An 18,436-nucleotide genomic window follows, 5' to 3' on the forward strand; every position below is an offset into this window, starting at 1 on the left:
CTAGTCTTATGGAACTTTTTTGGAACTTGTTATAGACCTTAATTTCAGAATATTATATAGTATATTTAGAAAAAAAAACAATAAAAAACATTTAATGTTTTTTTTTTCTTTTTTAATATGTTCATTTGTACTTCCTTCATTAAAGGTCATGTCTCTACTTCCACGTAATTCGGTTTGTGTTTAATAAATCTCTGAGTGCAGCCCTGATAGCATGTCATTATCATTACTGTTACCAGTGTCTTGTTTGTATAGCTTCACTTGTTTCTGCTTTTGCTGTGTGTATTTATGCTGTTGTTTTTCCTGTTTCTCAGTGAACCTGCAACTCAGCCCTCTGACACGAATGTCTCCAGCAAATCCGATGCTTAACCTGCTCTATCAAATATCGTCCTCAGTCCACGGATCAACATGGTGTTCAGCCCTCTAATGAATCCCTACACTGCTCAATCTCAATCCCTCCTCCGTTACTGATTCAATTCCCTCCTCTATTACTGATTCAATTCCCTCCTCTGTCACTGATTCAGTTCTGTCCTCTGTCACTGATTCAATTCCCTCCTCTGTCATTGATTCAGGTCCCTCTTCTGTCATTGATTCAGTTCTGTCCTCTGTCACTGATTCAATTCCCTCCTCTATTACTGATTCAGGTCCCTCTTCTGTCACTGATTCAGTTCTGTCCTCTGTCACTGATTCAATTCCCTCCTCTGTCATTGATTCAGGTCCCTCTTCTGTCATTGATTCAGTTCTGTCCTCTGTCACTGATTCAATTCCCTCCTCTATTACTGATTCAGGTCCCTCTTCTGTCACTGATTCAGTTCTGTCCTCTATTACTGATTCAATTCCCTCCTCTGTCATTGATTCAGGTCCCTCTTCTGTCATTGATTCAGTTCTGTCTTCTGTCACTGATTCAGTTCTGTCCTCTGTCACTGATTCAGTTTTGTCCTCTGTCACTGAGAAGCAGTCTGCAGGCCTAGGGGCTCGGCTTTATACACCTGTGGCCATGGAAGTGATTGGATTACAACAAAGTGGAAGTGATTGGGAATGACAGCAACTCGGCCATGAAGTGGTCAGCCACGTAAAATGACAGAGCGGTCAGCGGATGCTGAGGGGCATAGTGCGCAGAGGTCACTGACTTTCTACAGAGTCAATCACTACAGACCTCCAAACTTCATGTGGCCTTCAGATCAGCTCAAGAACAGCGTAGAGAGCTTCATGGAATGGGTTTCCATGGCCGAGCAGCTGCATTCAAGCCTGACATCACCAAGTGCAATGCAAAGAGTCCTGACCTCAACCCCACAGAACACCTTTGGGATGAATTAGAGCGGAGACTGTGAGCCAGGCCTTCTCATCCAACATCAGTGTCTGACCTCACAAATGTGCTTCTGGAAGAACGGTCAAAAATTCCCATAAACACACTCCTAACCCTTGTGGAAAGCCTTCCCAGAAGAGCTGAAGCTGTTATAGCTGCAAAGGGTGAGCCGACACCATATTAAGTTCATATGCGTGTGAAGCCAGATGACTGAATACTTTTGGCAATATAGCGTGTGTATATAAAGCAAGCGTCACCAGCAGCATCTGTCTATGATGACCACAATGCTTCCTGTTGTTTTCTTGTAAGCCAAGCAGTCTTAGCATCTTATTGAAGCAGAGACCTTTGTATGAGCCTTAAAGCTGTTCTCGGGACTAAAGGACTAGTGTCGACTCAGTGTTGGCAGTTTTGTGCTGTATCCATTAGAAATGGCTCTGGTGAGACTGGGTGCATTTTTAAAAAAGCACCCATGGCAAAGTTACATGATGTTCTACCTTGCTCTCATTGTTTTAGAGAAACTTGTCGAGGAAGACTTTGTGTGCCCCTGTAGGCTTGGATTTACCTGGATATTTTTCTCCTTGTACTTGGCGATGCCCCTGCTTATTGCAGCTAACTATGGCGTTTACATGTGGAAGTCCAGCCTCTGCGCTGATTCAGGGCAGCAGAGTGACTGTGAATGCAGCTCTAAATGCTGTGTGAATTTTCTGACTTATACAATTCCATCTGTTTTTTGGCTGGTCCTGTTTTTTGGAGATGGCAGATACGTGGCCTGTTTGATAACTCAACTAAACGAAGACCATGTTGACAGCAGTGAGCTGCCTCCGTGGGAATGGTGTGACAAGCAACGAATACTGACCGTTGATCAGAACCGGGCAAAAGAAGCATTTTACATATCTAAGGTAAGCTACTTCCAGAACGTATTCAATACTGAATCAATCTCTTAATCAATGAGATGTAAACAGTTAGTGAGAGTGGTTTAGTGTGGAGGGACTCTCAACCTCACTGATCACCTTTGGGATGAATTGGAATGGATTGGGAGCTAGACCTTCTCACACAATATCAGTAGCCACGTTTACATGCAACCTAATAATCCATTGAAAACACAAGCACTGCTTACTGCTGCTCATCTCACTCTGACTGGACTCACGTGATGTTTGCTGTCATGGTAGCATCTACATTAAGTAGATGCATTAAGGTGCATAGAGTGTGCATATAAAGACATCCGTCTGAATCTGTCATCGGAATATGTTCAATCGGATCAGCGAAAATCTTTGCATGTAAACACTGACGTAATGGGATGTTGAAGAAGCTTATATAGATGTGCCAGTCATTTGTCCACATACTTTTGGCCATGCAGTGTAGGAACCAGACGTCCACTTCTAAAAGCTCCTTCACAGAAAGTCATTACATGAAATGCTTATGAAGATGTCGGAGATGTCTGACTGTCTCATGATAGTTTTAAGAAGGTTTCGGCCTAAAATGCACATTTTTTAAAAGCCATTTAAGGCGGAGAGATGCGAGATATTATAAGGCAAAAATAGAGCCCAAAGAAAACAAGCTGTTTTATTTCATAGAATTATAAATAGTCAACACTCGTTTTAACCTTGATTTCTGGGGAGGCTGTACAGGTGTGCATGGATTTTTGAAAGTATTTAGACTAACTTGAACTTTAGACGAATTCCTGTTTGCTTTGAGCATTTTATTAAAATGAATGATTGAACAGCACAAAACAATCATAACTCTTCCCAAACCTTACCAACCGTTTCAGTACTGACTGTTTTGGCGATAACAGTTTTAGCTCATTTTGAGCTAAATTGAAAAATTCTAGTCAGTTCACGACCAGCAAGCACAGCTTTGAACAGCTTTCCGCACATCTACTCATATTTTCCATTAAAACTTAATAAAATGTACTCAACTGCAGGAAATATTGATAATAATTAACCTTCCACACTGATTCTCAGACTTTGGGACAGTGTACTTCAAAACCATGGGATCTAGCTGCTGACCACGTGGCCATGAGGGACAGGGATGCAGCCTCACTTCCTGCTCTAAAATACAAAGGCGTGGCTAAAAAACAGACTCCGCCCACAGACCACAACTTTTTGTGGTTCAGTAGTGACATGAAAATGTATTGAATTTTTGAACTGAAGTTCTTTTTATCTAAGAATTAAGCTTATTATTTACTGACTAGCCTAAATCTTTCAATTACTTAATTTCTTTCTAAACTCAAATAAAAACAACAACATTGTCACAAAAATACAAAATATATATTTCCGAGTATAAATTTAGGGCTTAGAGTTTGGGATAGACTCCTACTAATAGAAAGTGCCCTATAATTGATGCTTTTGTGTATATTTTGCTATTTTTTAAATGATTTGAATGATTGTGTTTATACTCTGTAAGACGTTGTGCTCTTTCTTCTTTACAGATCGTGGTTTTTAGTTTCATCTCCTTCATCTTGTTTGTAGCACTGATTTATCAGTGTTGTAAGCAGCAGGGCGCTGTGGCCCAGCCTACAAACAGCAGGTCTGTTCCTGGCTCTGTGGTCATTTGTTTTCAGTCACCATAGCTATATGACCGGTCCAGGAGATCAGGGACCGATTGATAAACTAATGAAATATACAAATATACATAATTCCTGATCATTCAGCACAGCTGGGATTCAATACAGAGTCCACGGCTAACAGGATCGCCATGTTTGTCGTTTGTACTACACGATTCACTTTTAGAATTCACAGGTGTGAACAGAGGAATTTCCACCGCTCTTTTGCCATGTTTGTGTATTCTTTTGTTTTTTTAGTTAAAGAGAAAAATCACATTTTTGAACTTCTTATTTCCTGATTTACATAAGAGGAATATATAGATTTTTATAATTCGTTGTGTGTGTAACGCTGTTATTACTGTTGTGTTTCTCAGTGCAGCTGTCTCTTCATCTATGGCTGCAACTCCGCCTGCTGCAGAGGATGGCAATGCCAACATTTAGCCTTCCACCTTAAACTTCAGCCCAGGAATAAAAGTTTCTCCACCCCCCAGCAAATCCACCTCTCAGCCTCCCGACGAATCCACCGCTTCAGCATCTTGAAGAATCCTCTACTCTGCTGTCACCAAGCCTTCGCCTGACTCTGTCACCCTACGCCAACATGCATGAGTTCCAATCACTGACTTTGGGATTATTTTAGCTTCTGTTACTGAGTCAGTTCCTCTGGTACTGATTCAGTTCCTCTGGTACTGATTCAGTTTCCTCCTATGTTACTGATTCAGTGCCTGTGTTACTGAGTCAGTTCATCTGTTACTGATTCAGTCCTTCTGTTACTGATTCAGTTTCCTCCTATGTTACTGATTCAGTGGCTGTGTTACTGAGTCAGTTCATCTGATACTGATTCAGTTCTTCTGTTACTGATTCAGTTCCTCTGTTACTGCTTTAGTTCCTCTGGTACTGATTCAGTTTCCTCCTATGTTACTGATTCAGTGCCTGTGTTACTGAGTCAGTTCATCTGTTACTGATTCAGTTCTTCTGTTACTGATTCAGTTCCTCTGATACTGATTCAGTTCTTCTGTTACTGATTCAGTTCCTCTGTTACTGTTTTAGTTCCTCTGTTACTGATTCAGTTCTTCTGTTACTGTTTTAGTTCCTTTGTTACTGATTCAGTTCTTCTGCTACTGTTTTAGTTCTTCTGTTACTGTTTTAGTTCTTCTGTTACTGTATGAAATAAAAGAAAGGATCAATTGTGCTAATGTGATGCATGTACAGTGAAGGGAATCAAGTATTCAACTACTTTTGTTATTTAATATACTGCCAGCACCCATATCCACATCAGATTTATGTACATCATGTCTGTAACTTTTCACATATAAATAACAAACAACCATGTGAATTCATAAGTGGTAACAAAGTATTCACATACTGTATTAAACATACATTTATATAAAAGGTTAAAAATTAAACAACATTGCTATCTAGATTACGTAATAAGTAGCAATCACAGTGAAGGTGAAGATTTCTCTCTGACTAATGATAAGGAGTGTAATAAACTTCTCTTAATAAACCATAAAACAAATGAACAAATATATGATAAAACAAATGGAAATGGCCTGGACAGAAATATTGTGTCCATTATTATGCAGATTGCAGAGCATTTCACCTCTTTGCCTTAAAGTCCTGGGTTGTTTTTTGTGATGTACTTCAGGTCATTGTCCATCTGCACTGTGAAGCACTGTCCAATGAGTTTTGAAGCATTTGGCAGAATCTGAGCAGATGATACTGTCCTATACGCTTCACGATTCATCCTGCTGCTCTTGTCCATAGTCACATCATTAATTAATAGAGAGGAACCAGCCATACAGGCCCACAACATAATACTACCTCCACCATCCTGGACAGATGTGGTGGCTTTGGATCATGAGCAGCTCCCATACTCTTCTATGCCCATCATTGTGTCTCATCTGTCTATAAGAGGTTGTTTCACAACTGTAACTGTATTTTTGGCAAACTCTGATGTGGTATCCTTCGGTTTACCAGTGGTGTACATCTTGTGGAAAACAGTTGTTTTCTGTGGTCTCCCAGGCCTTTTAGTAATTCTGAGCTCACCAGTGCATTCTTTATTTTTAAGAAGGTACAAAATAGTTGATGTGGCCCCATCTAATGTTCTTACTCTGTCTCTGATGGGCTTGTTCTGATTTAGCAGTCTATTGATGGCTTGATTCACTGGCAGTGAAGTTCTTTGGACTTCATGTTAAGAATTAAAGTATATACCCTCAAATTAAAGTCTGCACTTTGATGCTCATTATTTAATTTCAACTCCAATGTGAGATGGTAGACAATAATTTATAGGCCTGACTACATGTTTTGGGTGATTATTGTGGTGGAGGATCCATGACCTGTGTCAAAGGCATGGCCTTCTGACACTGGCCTGTACATTTCTCTTCAAAATGCCTTGATAGGTTTCATTTTCATTGTCAATTCATTCGATCAGTTTACCCTTTGTGAGCATTTCCTGGGATGGTGACTAGAGTCCCATGGGCTTTAAACATCTTGATAAGCTCTTTGGAGCCTTTATATTGATCATGCTTTACTTCTATCTTCTTTCTAACCTCCTCAGACAACAACTCTGTGCTTTTCCTTCTCTTTTCTGGTGATTATGGTGATGTAGTACTCAAGCCTAGTCCCAGTCCCAAGCCCTAAAACGAGTCTTAGTCTCATCACAGTCTCGGCATCATTCGGATATGGCCTTGTCTCTGTCTTGTGTCTGGGTTTCATTTTTTATCGTTGTGGTTTCTCTGTATGTGCTAACAGTGCCAGCTGTGTGCCATGTACTAACCACATCCTGTCATGTGTGCAAGCACCTGTTTGGTGACATCTAAAAAGGTTCTAAGGGAAAGGTTTGTGAAGGTTTATATTAAGTCACTGTCAGATTTTCTCAGCATGACAGTGGGAAGAAGAAACAGGGCTATCCTTCTCACCCAGGAAGAGCAATGTAGTACATGTTATGGGAGATTTCTAGGCCACATATTGTTGCGGTACAGAAACCTCAGATAGCTGTGCCTCTCTAGAACCCACAGTATTTCATATTGTGTGTAATTTACAGTGGTTTATATATGTTACAGGAGCAACACTGATGTTGGACAAGAGGGTCTGGCTCACAATCTCCTAGTTCATCCCAAAGGCGTGTGATGGGCTTCAGGTCAAGGTTCTGTGAGGGTCAGTCATGTTCTTCCAAACCAAACTCACCCAGCCAGGCTCTTATGGAGCTGCTTTGGTCACTGGGGCTCAGGTCATGCTGGAACAGAAAAGGTTCTTCCCCAAACTGTTCCCACAAAGTTGGAAGCATAGAATTGTCCAAAATGATTGTCCAAAGATTTCCCTTTACCGGAACTAAGGGTTCTAGGCCGACCCCTGAAAAACAGCCCCATAGCATCATTCCTCCTCCACCAAACTGTTTCTTGGGCTGCATGTTTTGGTTCTCTGGTTGTAGGTTTTGTTTCTGGTTTAGTTATTTCTACTTTTGCTTTGTCTTGCCATGGATTTATCTGTGCTACAGACCGTTCCCGATAGTATCTACAAAGCTTCCACAGTGTATCAGAGAAACAGATGGACTACAGTCTGTGGAGCTGATAAGCAAGCAAGCAAGCAAAATTTATTTATATACGCTTTTTACAACAGGTGTTGTCACAAAGCAGCTTTACAGAGCAATCAGTATTACAGAGAGAAGAGAAAAGAAGAAAGAAAATCCGGGTCCGAGCCCCCATGAGCAAGCCAGCGGCGACGGTGGCAAGGAAAAACTCCCTAAAAGAGGAAGAAACCTTGAGAGGAACCAAGACTCAGAAGGGGAACCCATCCTCCTATGGTCGACACCGGACAGCAAACATTATTAGTATGAAGTATTATAGTAAAGTGGGAAAAGAAAGAGAGAGATCTGAGGGTGAGGACTGCACAGCGCTGTACAGCAAGAAGCTCAGTGGTGGTCAAACCGGTCCAGAAGGCTGGTGAGCAGCGGCACCAATCAAGGCAGTAGAGGCAGACAGCATCAGGCGCACAGGATGGGCAGCTGATCAGATCGGCAGAGAAAGGAGAAGAAAAAAACAGAGTTAGTACTGTAAAGAGTGGCTGACCACAGATTACAGTAAAACAGAGCAGCAGAGACTCCAGCAGGTCTAGACCTGACAGGGAAGACTAGTCACCAAATGCTTGACTGTACAAATAAGTTTTTAGCCTAGACTTAAAGACTGAGGCTGAGTCTGAGTCCCGAACATTAACAGGAAGATTGTTCCAGAGCTGGGGGGCTTTGTATGAGAAAGCTCTCCCCCCTGATGTAGCTTTATTTATTCTAGGTACCCGTAGTAAGCCAGCACCTTGTGATCTAAGTAGGCGTGATGATTCATAGTGGGAGAGGAGCTCACTCAGGTACTGAGGGGCGAGCCCGTTTAGAGCTTTATAGGTCAGTAATAGAATTTTATAATCAATGCGGAATTTAACTGGTAACCAGTGCAGGGCTGATAAAACTGGACTAATATGGTCAAACTTCCTAGTTCTTGTGAGGACTCTGGCTGCAGCGTTCTGGACTAGCTGAAGCTTGTTAAGGCTTTTGCTGTGACATCCAGACAGCAGGGCATTACAATAATCTAGCCTTGAAGTGATAAATGCATGAACTAGCTTTTCTGCATCCTGTAGAGATAATGAATTTCTTAATTTAGCGATATTGCGGAGATGCAGGAAAGCTGTTCTAGTGATATTAGATATATGTGTGTCGAAGGAGAGATCAGCGTCTATCATGACACCAAGATTTTTAACAGATAAGCTTGATGAAACTGAGAGATTGTTAAGTTTTAGTGTTGAGTTAGACAGTCTGTGTCTGGCTAATTTTGGACCAAGAAGCAGGACCTCTGTTTTATCTGAGTTAAGTAACAGAAAATTATTTGACATCCAATCTTTTATGTCTTTTACACAGTCCTCAATCTTGGCAAGTTTAATTTTATCATCCGGTTTACTTGATATATATAACTGGGTGTCATCTGCATAACAGTGGAAATTTATGCCGTGTTTACTGATAATGGTGCCTAGTGGTAGCATATATATTGTAAATAATATAGGTCCTAAAACAGAACCTTGTGGAACACCATAAATTACTTTTGCACGAGCAGATGATTCACCCTTTACATTAACAAACTGATATTGATCGGTGAGGTAGGACCTGAACCAGGAAAGAGCTGTTCCTGTTACCCCTACAAGGTTTTCTAGTCTATCTAGTAGGATAGCGTGGTCTATTGTGTCGAATGCTGCACTAAGGTCAAGGAGGACTAACAACGACACGTTTCCTTGGTCCGTGAATAATAGAAGATCATTTATAATTTTTACTAATGCTGTTTCTGTACTATGATGTGGCCTAAAACCAGACTGAAATTTTTTGTGTAGATTATTCCTATGCAAATAAGGGCTTAATTGTTTTGCTACCACTTTTTCCAGGATCTTAGATATAAAGAGGAGATTTGAGATGGGTCTATAATTTGATAGTTCACAGGGATCGAGGTTAGCTTTCTTAATCAGCGGTCTAATTACTGCAAGTTTAAAAGTTTTTGGGATATATCTGAGGCTAAGAGAGGAGTTTATTATTGACAGAACAGGCTTAGTTATTTCTGGTAAGATTTCCTTGAGTAGACCTGTAGGGATCGGGTCCAGAATACAGGTCGATGGTTTTGCAGAAGAGACTATTTTGATTAGTTCATTTTCTTGGAGTAATGTAAACGATTCCAGCCTATCTGGAGTGACTCTAATATTCTCAGGGTCTAGACTGGAATTATAAGCCACCAGGTTTGTGGAGTTTAACTGTGTGTTCAGAATTTTCTGTCTAATTTTTTCAATTTTATCACTAAAGAAATTCAGAAAATCATTGCTGCTATAGGCTGATGGCATCTGGGGTTCAGTGACTCTTTTGTTCTCTGTTAGTTTAGAAATTGTTCTAAATAGTAATCTGGGATTGTTCTTATTGTTTTCTATGAGAGAGGAGAGACAGGCTGAACGTGCTGCAGTAAGGGCTCTTCTATAGTCTATAGGCTCTCCTTCCAAGCGGACTGGAACACTTCTAATTTAGTCAGACGCCATTTTCGCTCTAGTTGCCTGGCCGTCTGTTTTAGAGTTCGAGTGTGATCATTATACCACGGGGCGAGTTTTTTCTGCCGTACTATTTTGCTTTCTAATGGAGCTACACTGTCTAACGTAGATCGAAGAGTATCCTCTAAGAATTTGGTCATAGTATCTAACTCAGTAGGATCGGATGGACAGCTGACTGAAGTTGATAACTGCGGGAGGTTTCTGATAAAGCTGCCAGCTGTGGAGGAAGTTATAGTCCTCTTAACCTGGTAGCATGGTGTTGAGCGCACATTACCACTAAACTGGATTTTGTATGAGATTAAGTAATGGTCTGAGACGGCTGTGCTCTGGGGGAGAATGGCTAAGTTATCTATGTCTACACCAAAGGTCAGTATTAAGTCTAGAGTGTGGTTGAGGTGGTGTGTGGGCCCTTTTATAATTTGGGTGAATCCCATGGAGTCTATGATAGATATGAATGTCTTACTTAATATGTCGTGAGGGTTGTCGATGTGGATATTAAAATCTCCGACAATTAATATTTTATTTGAAAACGTTATTAGGCTTGATAGAAACTCAGAGAATTCCTGTAAGAACTGAGAATACGGACCGGGTGGCCTGTAAATTGTGATTAATAGAAATGAATGTTTATTTGTTCCTTGCTCAAGTATATTGAGTACAAGAACTTCAAAAGAAGAAAATGTAGGTCCTGCTTTCTGGTTCGCGCCTAAAGCTTTAGCATGGATGGTTGCTATACCTCCACCCCGACCGCTTAAACGAGGGCTGTGTGCATAGCTGTAGCCTGCGGGAGTGGCTTCATTTAGACTAAGGTACTCATCGGGTCTAATCCACGTTTCTGTGAGGCACAGAGCATCAAAACCATGATCTGTAATAATTTCATTTACAATGATGGCTTTAGATGCCAGGGATCTAATATTAAGCAGGCCTAGTTTTAGACCAACGGTGCGGTCGTTGTAAACCAGTGTAACTGGTCTGATATGAATGAGGTTACTAAGGCAAACGCTTCGAGGCTTTTTGATGTGTTGTTTTATTCGGGGAACAGACACGGTCTCAATTGTATTTACACAATAAGCATTTGTAGAAGTGCTAGCAATCGGCTTATTTCTAGCAGTAACACTAGCATGGTGAGCAGTAACATTTCTATTTTTGCCGCTACTTACGTGGCCGCTTTGAAGTCAGCGGATGGCCCTCTCGATGTTCCGTGAGAGGACGACGGACCCCAGAGGACTAGGGTGAAGCCCATCCCTCCGGTAGAGCGCTGGCTGCTCCCAAAACGAAGACCAGTTGTCCACGTAGCCCAACCCGTTGCAGGCGCACCAGCTGCGGAGCCAGGACTGCAGCGCGAAGAGCCTGCTGAACCGCTCGGATCCCCGCCGGTAGGTGGGAAGAGGGCCGGAGATGACGATCCTAGCGTCCGTCTTCTTCCTGGCGGTGTCCAGTAGCGTCTGGTAGTGCTCCTTCAGGACCTCGCTGCGCCGGTCGGAGATGTCGTTGGTCCCGACATGGATAACCACGGTCCCGAAGGCGTCGCGTCTGCGGAGGGCTGAGGGGAGCGGCTTGGCGATATCTAGAACCCGTGCACCTGGAAAACAGGAGACAGTGGCGCAGCTGTTTACACCTCTTACTCTAACATGGCGGACAATAGAGCTACCAATAACATAAACCGAGTCCTGTGCGGAGCGCCGAGGTGCTGGGGCGGGCGACGGGGCCCGAGGCGTAGGTGAAGGCGTAGGCGGTGGGCTGAGGGCGGCGAAACGGTTGCAGGAGGTGAAGACCGGCTGGGGTGGCGGTGAAGGTCTGGAAGGCTGTCTGCGGCGCTGGCGTTCCCAGGGACCAGGTGCGGCTGGGGCTGGCGTGAGAACGGCGTCTCCCGGTGTACGAAGAGACAAGGCTGGCGCGACCACCGAGGGGGAAACTTCCCGGGAGGCTTCGAGCTGCAACTTCCGCTGAAGGAGCTCGTCCTGCCTCTTCAGGAGGGCGGTGATGTGACGATGTGTGATAAAGTGGACAGTGAGTGTAGAAACAAGAAGGTGGTTTAATTGAATGCTATGACTTATGTATTTATGTATGTATTAACTGAGTTGTCAGTTCAGAAAACAAGACTGGGATTTTTGTGCCACTGTGTTTTCCCTGTATGTCGTAACAGTGCCAGCATGTACACCAACCACATCCTCAAGATGTTCCCACAGAAAGGTCTTCACTGACAGTGACTTATAACAATGAAAAGAGGAAACAGGGTCATACTTCTTACCCAGATAGTTGAGGCATGGAAATCTCAGACAGTTGCGCCACTCTGAAGCACCACAGTATTTCTCTTCTTCTTCTTTCGGCTGCTCCCTTTAGGGGTCACCACAGCGGATCATCTGCCTCCATCTTGCCCTATCCACTGCCTCCTCTACTTTCACACCAACCATCTCCATGTCCACCTTCACTACATCCATAAACCTTCTCTGAGGTCTACCTCTTCTCCTTCTACCCGGCAGCTCCATCTCCAACATTCTTTGCCCAATATATCCACTATTCCTCCTCAACACATGACCAAACCATATTTCTCTATTTTGTCATATTGTGTCATACAGTAGTTCACGTATTTTACAGGAATTTCTTTGTTTCTGATCAGAGGTGCTTATAAATAACATAAAATCTTGAGAGGAAATGGATAAGAAAGAGCATCGGTCCTGCCTGTAGATCGTTTGGGACTCTCAGTACTGTCCAAATGGGGTTGCACGACTGTTTCTCTTTTCAGATTTAAGACTCAAGATTCAAAATGTAGCAGTCGTCCTTAATTAAAAAACCAAGATGATCAACTCCAGACATCGAAGAAACATCCAAGTTTGCTGCCAGGGCTAAAGAAGGCATGTCAAACTGGGGGTCTTCCAAGCCAAAGTGCTGCCGAGATCAGCGTTTACCCTCATCTAAGGCTCTGAGTTCAGTTTATGAAGGCATTACTAATTATCCAATGAGCTGATTCAGGTGTGTTTTACGAAGTCTGCAGTGATTTGGCCCACGAGGAGTAGACCTTGACACATGTGAGCTAGAGGCAGACGCTGCATTTATAGACCCATCTGCATTCTCAAAGATTTTTGGGGTTGGTGCTTTGCTGTGTTCACATGCATGTGGCACACAGAAAACACCAAACCAGATATTCCATTTTTTTCAAGTGGCAGCGTTCTGCAGATCGCAGCGGTGAGCAAGATGCTCAGGCTCAGTTCAATGTTTCCAACTCTTTGCCGACTGCAGCAGTGGAATATTCCAGATGTGGATTTTTTGCAGAGTCAAAGACTCCAAACATCTCGTTGTTTAATTCCAGACAAACCCAGTACAGAGCATCATCCTGCCTTTTCCTCATTAAATAAAACACAGAGCCTGCCATTGTTGCTGGCATTGCAGTCACCATTGCATTGTTTACGAAGCTTCATGCTGCTGTTGGCTGTGCAACGACATTTGGTGTGGAATGATGTTTTTACAATGCAAATATGTGAACGCAGCATTAGTCTCGGTCTCTGACACTGTTCACAGACTTGCAGACAGTGTGATGGAAACTGCACGCTAAAATCAACACATTAGAATCTGACCTCCCCCGTTTATATGTGCTTATATGTACCAGGGATGGGAAACAAACATTCTTGAATTTTAATGTATGTGAATGTAAAGATATTTTAGTACAATCTATTTTGCTCCATTTCAGTTCACACAATGTGAAAGGCAGCTGTTATTTATATATGGTCAAAAAATGAAGAGGACACAAGTGGAGATACGAGATCTTATTCTGACAGCGACAAATGTTCAAGCGAGTTTGTTTCTACGCTAAAAATGAGGGTCTGTGATTGGCAGCTCTGCCTGTCAGTTAAATGGTGATTCTCGAAACCATCTGGCCCACGAGGCTGTATCTCACCTTTTTAACCTCAGCCTAACCTGCTGAATCTGCAGATTGCTGTTGTCGGAAGAAAACCTCGTATCTCCAAAATAGTAACTTTACAGGAGAAGGAAAAAACCTACCTTACTTTTAATGTAATTCAATGGAACCAGACGTCTTCACAAGTCATTTTGGGCCGTTTATTTTGGTCAATTCTCCATGAAACTTGCAAACAATATAAAGGTCAACAGGAATTTTCCTCTGAAATGGACTGGTGCACAGTGGAAACGTATTGTGGTCTGACAAGTCAACTTTTCATTTTTCACTTTTATGGAAATCCTCATGTTACCTGAGCAAAACAAGAAAACGATCGTCCAGATTTTTACCAGCATAAAGTTCAGAAGCCAGGGTCTGTCAAGGTGTGGTGTGGAGGGTATCAGTGGGTAATTTACACTTCAGTGAAGGCATCATTAAAGCTGAAATATACCTACACATTTCAGAACAACATACGCTGCCTTGTAGACGTCATGTTTTTCTGGGACGTCCAGGTTTATTTCGGCATGACAACATGCAAGACTGTCCAGCCTGCAGACCACAACTGTCTCCCACTGAAAGCATTAGATGCCCGATATCTGATAATAAACGTCATGCAGCTGAAGACTTACAACATACTTATAACAGAAGACCAACTTTAAAAAACTGGTTGTTCAGTTTCCAGATGAATACTAAGTGCTGCCAGAAGGAAAGCTGATGTAACTCAGTAGTAAATATGCTTCTGTCCAATTTCATTCCACCGTAAAACGTTCTCAGCTTTACACAAACGACAGTCAAGGCATGCGTGGAGACCACCAGAGCGACTCAGTCCTTAGCCTTCTTGCTTCAGTTATCTCTGTCTTCTCCTTGCTGTTCATGACCCCCACCAGGTTTAAGTGCCTGGAAACAACGTGGAGGAGCAGATGGCAGGGATTGTGCAATACGACGGCAGCTCAAGACAGAACAGTCACATGACGTACAAACAAAATGAAATAAAAACTGCAGAGTCATTGGGTGGAATATTCCTACATGAAGCTCTTGGGCTTTCCAAGATATCACAAGCCTTCACAGGAAGCCCTGCAGCTGATTTTATGGACCAAGCGCAACTTATTAGGTACTTGATATGATGTGGTATTTCAGATATTCTGTCCACTGTATGTATTTCTTGGTTGTATTAATAGTAACTGATTTTTTTAAGGGTTCGTAATTCGTTTCGTATTAATTGCCTGCTCCAGCAAGCATCATCACATTTTCTCAGCTGGGGAATTTTCCGTTGCCGTCTTTGCATCATGTCTATGCACATGCCAACCACAACCCATAAAACGTTTCCTTTCCCACGTAAATGTCAGATGTATAGCATCTTCCGCAAATGTTTCCCACAGATATGCTTACACAAACTCTAACAGTAACACAGAACTAGAGCGACAATGTAGTGTAATAAGGGTTTCTTCAGCTTTGGGCACACTTAAATTCCAGTTCATATTAAATCCAGCTTCACTCGAGGACAGAATAATTTATATAGAATAATAATGAATTATATTATATATTTGCACTGGGGCTATGGGCTTTGTGTGTAGGGGGCCAGCGTCAGGATGAAGTGTGTGGCTAGTGGTGACCTCCAGTTTCAGTGCTCTGCATGGGCCATTCTGCTGGTGTGTTTAATAAAGAGCTTTTCTTCATCATCACGGCTTCACCCTGTGTTTCTTCTTCTGCGGGTGCTACAGTTTGATAACGGAGACGGCAGTTTTATACCAAGAATGAGAAAATATCCACTTGTTTCCAATAAAGAATGTATAGTGATGGATGTGAGTGGTCCTTTTTAGATTATCAAGAGGCTTTTTTGGTAATGGTAATTTTGGTCATTTTAAATGGTGCCTAAGGTCCCAGAATGTATATGCAGCAAAATTTTAGGTGGAACAGGACATTTCGAACTAGAAGCTGGCGATTGAGAAGCGACTTCAGCCTGGCAATTCTTTAGTGTTTCTATGTCTCGCAGATTAAACGCATCAGGAAACCAGCTGGACTGATTATAATCACTAATAAGTCCATTCGTCTCCAGATTATCGATGTCCGTCTTAAATCTCTCTCTTTGCCGTTTCGTAGCTACTAGCTGGGCGAGACTGTTGTCTGTGTTGCTATGGTGACCAGCCGTCTGCGCTGATCTTCAGGGTTAAAGGGTGAATCAGCAGTTCTGCATTAACTCCAGCGTTTAAGACCGTTTACTGTTAAACTGTGTTGAAGGATCAGCAGAGCTGATCTGATTCAGCTGGTGGAGCCACAATAGGGCGGTAAAAGAACTGCATGCTACTTTCTGTGCAACATGACCTCATATGTTTTTTGTGGTTATTTCAATTAACTTCACCAAATTTCTAACATGAATTTGATTCAGTTTTCCAACTATTCACTATTGAATATTTACTGCTACTGAGAGTTTATGGATTTTGTGTCATGGGTTTGGTGACCACACAGATTCCTCTTTTCTCTTTCACTTTCTGTTGTATCCATAACTTCCATCTGCTATTTAAGGCACAGTGACCTTTGGTAGAGTGAAAGCTGATCTTGGCACTCACAGGGCTGGTTCAGATTTCATCATACGCTTTAGAAATGGCTCTGATGCATTTAAAGGAATTTTTTAATGGAAATCCTTGGAGCAGTACTTTGATCTTTAACCTGCTTCTCGTTGTTTTAGAAAAACTTGTTGAGAATGACTTTGTGTGCCCCTGTCGGAGTGGATATACAGAGGCCTTTTTTGGGTTATACTTCACGATGCCCATGCTTCTTGCTTTTATGTTTGGAATTTACCTCCTGAACCAGGAATTCTGGTTTCATTTAGAACACCAGAGTCTTGCTCCAGGAAACAAAGGCTGTAGTTTCAAAAAATGTAAAATATGGTTCTTCAAAGGTTTGTGTTTGTTAACTCCACCGATCGTTTGGGTGACTCTGTTCTTTGGCGACGGAAGATACGTGGCTTGTTTGAACACTGAGATAAAGGGAAAATCTGCAGACAGCGCTCAGATGCCCCCCTGGGAATGGTGCAGTAAAGACCGAAATCTGACCAACAGCCAGCGGCATGCACGGGAATCATTTTACATATCTAAGGTAAGCTGCTTATACTTGATATATGGCTAAAATATTTGGGCATGCGTTTCCTAAAGCTTTCACCAACAGATTTTTAGTATTTGATAAGTAGCATTAGCAAGATTCATAGCTTCAAGTCTCAAAATCAAACTGTTTAATATTACATTGAAGTTGTCGAAAGCTCTGTAAATACTAATTTGCAGCAGGATTATAAATGGCTTGAGATAGACACTCTGTTCAAACTATTCAAACTAGTAAAAAATCTGCATGTGTCAACTCCGTTACTGTATAACTGATGAACTTTAAAAAATAAAATAAAGAAAAATAAAAACATTAATAAATATAGATAGTAAGAGTAATTGTGGCATGTGCCAACATTTGGACACCGGTCAATACTACGTACGTCATCTTTGGCAGATATTACAGCTTGCAAATGCTTTTTGCAGCCAGCTTTCCTTTCTATTGTTACTTTAGGAATTTTTGTCCACATTTCCTTGCAGGACACTTCTAGTTCTTCTAGGTCTTGCACACACACATCATATTTAAGATCTGCCCACAGATTTTGATTGGTGTTCTGGTCAGGACACTGTTAGGTCCATTCCAAATGCTTCAGCTTGCATTTCTTGAAGTAGTAGACAGTGGATTTTGGTATGTTTGGGATCATTGTCCTGTTAAACCACACAACATACCATAGAAAGAAGCCGGCAACTATATACACAACTGTCCGAACTGTACAACAACAACACTCTGTGTAAATGAGATTCCGTTAGACGGAATTTTGTGTTTCTACTCAAGTGCTAAAACTGCAGTCATTCCAAAGTTCCTCCACTTCCCAAGAATAGGAGTTAACCTTTGTTTAGATCATGCTGTCTGTTAATGGGAGCATTTGGTTTTTTTTTTTTTGTTCTAAGATGAAATTTGTTGTCTTTTCTTCCAGGTGGCAGGTTTTGGTTCCCTCCTCCTCATCTTCATATTGTTATTAATAGTGTTGCTTTGCAAATGCGGCGATCAACAGGTCAGTTCCAAGCTCTGCAAGACTTTCCCTGCAGTCACAATGGCAATATAAACCAGCAGGTTGTTGGTTTCCAAAAACTGTGGAGCTAATAAACAGATTTTGGTATTCTGCATTATTTTAATGTAATTTTTATGCAGATTTCTTACTGACTAATATGGCATCCCTGCCCTGATCCTGTCTCAGTTGATCCTTCTTTGTGTTTTGTATGTAACTCAGTTGTTTCTTTTGTAGGTTCAGCCTGTGGACAAATGTCAGCGTCCTCTCCTGCTTCACGCACCTCGCTGTGCACTGCTGCGCCGGGCTCTGCATCCCAAGTACTCACGTCAGCTCCAGCTGAAGACTTTGCATCGCTCTGCACGAATGAGGCCTCTGGTTTTGGATTCACGCCGACCTCAGATCCCGCCCTGCCGGGTGGACCTGTACCTGTTAGGTCTTCCACACCCGAAGTCCAGAATGATGTTCCTAAGGAACATTGAATTCTGACACTAAAAGACAAATCAACATTTGGTCCTGCACTAACACCACTGCTGGACCACTGGTGGTCCTTCC

The 18,436-nt window shown here is 42.1% G+C and overlaps 1 protein-coding gene across 1 annotated transcript; it reads left to right on the forward strand.

Annotated features, from left to right (window-relative positions):
* Positions 1-1,726: 1,726 nt before the first annotated feature.
* Positions 1,727-4,433, forward strand: LOC119265453. The gene is made up of 3 exons (XM_037546300.1): positions 1,727-2,202; positions 3,732-3,829; positions 4,220-4,433. Exons 1-3 carry the CDS (start codon positions 1,732-1,734, stop codon positions 4,284-4,286), a joined length of 636 nt encoding a protein of 211 aa, XP_037402197.1. The 5' UTR covers positions 1,727-1,731; the 3' UTR covers positions 4,287-4,433.
* The last annotated feature ends 14,003 nt before the right edge of the window (positions 4,434-18,436 follow it).

Source organism: Pygocentrus nattereri, chromosome 16 (assembly GCF_015220715.1).
Source record: "Pygocentrus nattereri isolate fPygNat1 chromosome 16, fPygNat1.pri, whole genome shotgun sequence".
Taxonomy (NCBI): domain Eukaryota; kingdom Metazoa; phylum Chordata; class Actinopteri; order Characiformes; family Serrasalmidae; genus Pygocentrus; species Pygocentrus nattereri.

Bases quoted from the DNA above. Each gene is read 5' to 3' on its own strand.
- LOC119265453 (XM_037546300.1), top strand. From the start codon at position 1,732: ATGGCTCTGGTGAGACTGGGTGCATTTTTAAAAAAGCACCCATGGCAA. The intron at 2,203-3,731 runs GTAAGCTACTTC...TCTTCTTTACAG, and splicing joins AAGCATTTTACATATCTAAG to ATCGTGGTTTTTAGTTTCAT. The intron at 3,830-4,219 runs GTCTGTTCCTGG...TGTGTTTCTCAG, and splicing joins GCCCAGCCTACAAACAGCAG to TGCAGCTGTCTCTTCATCTA.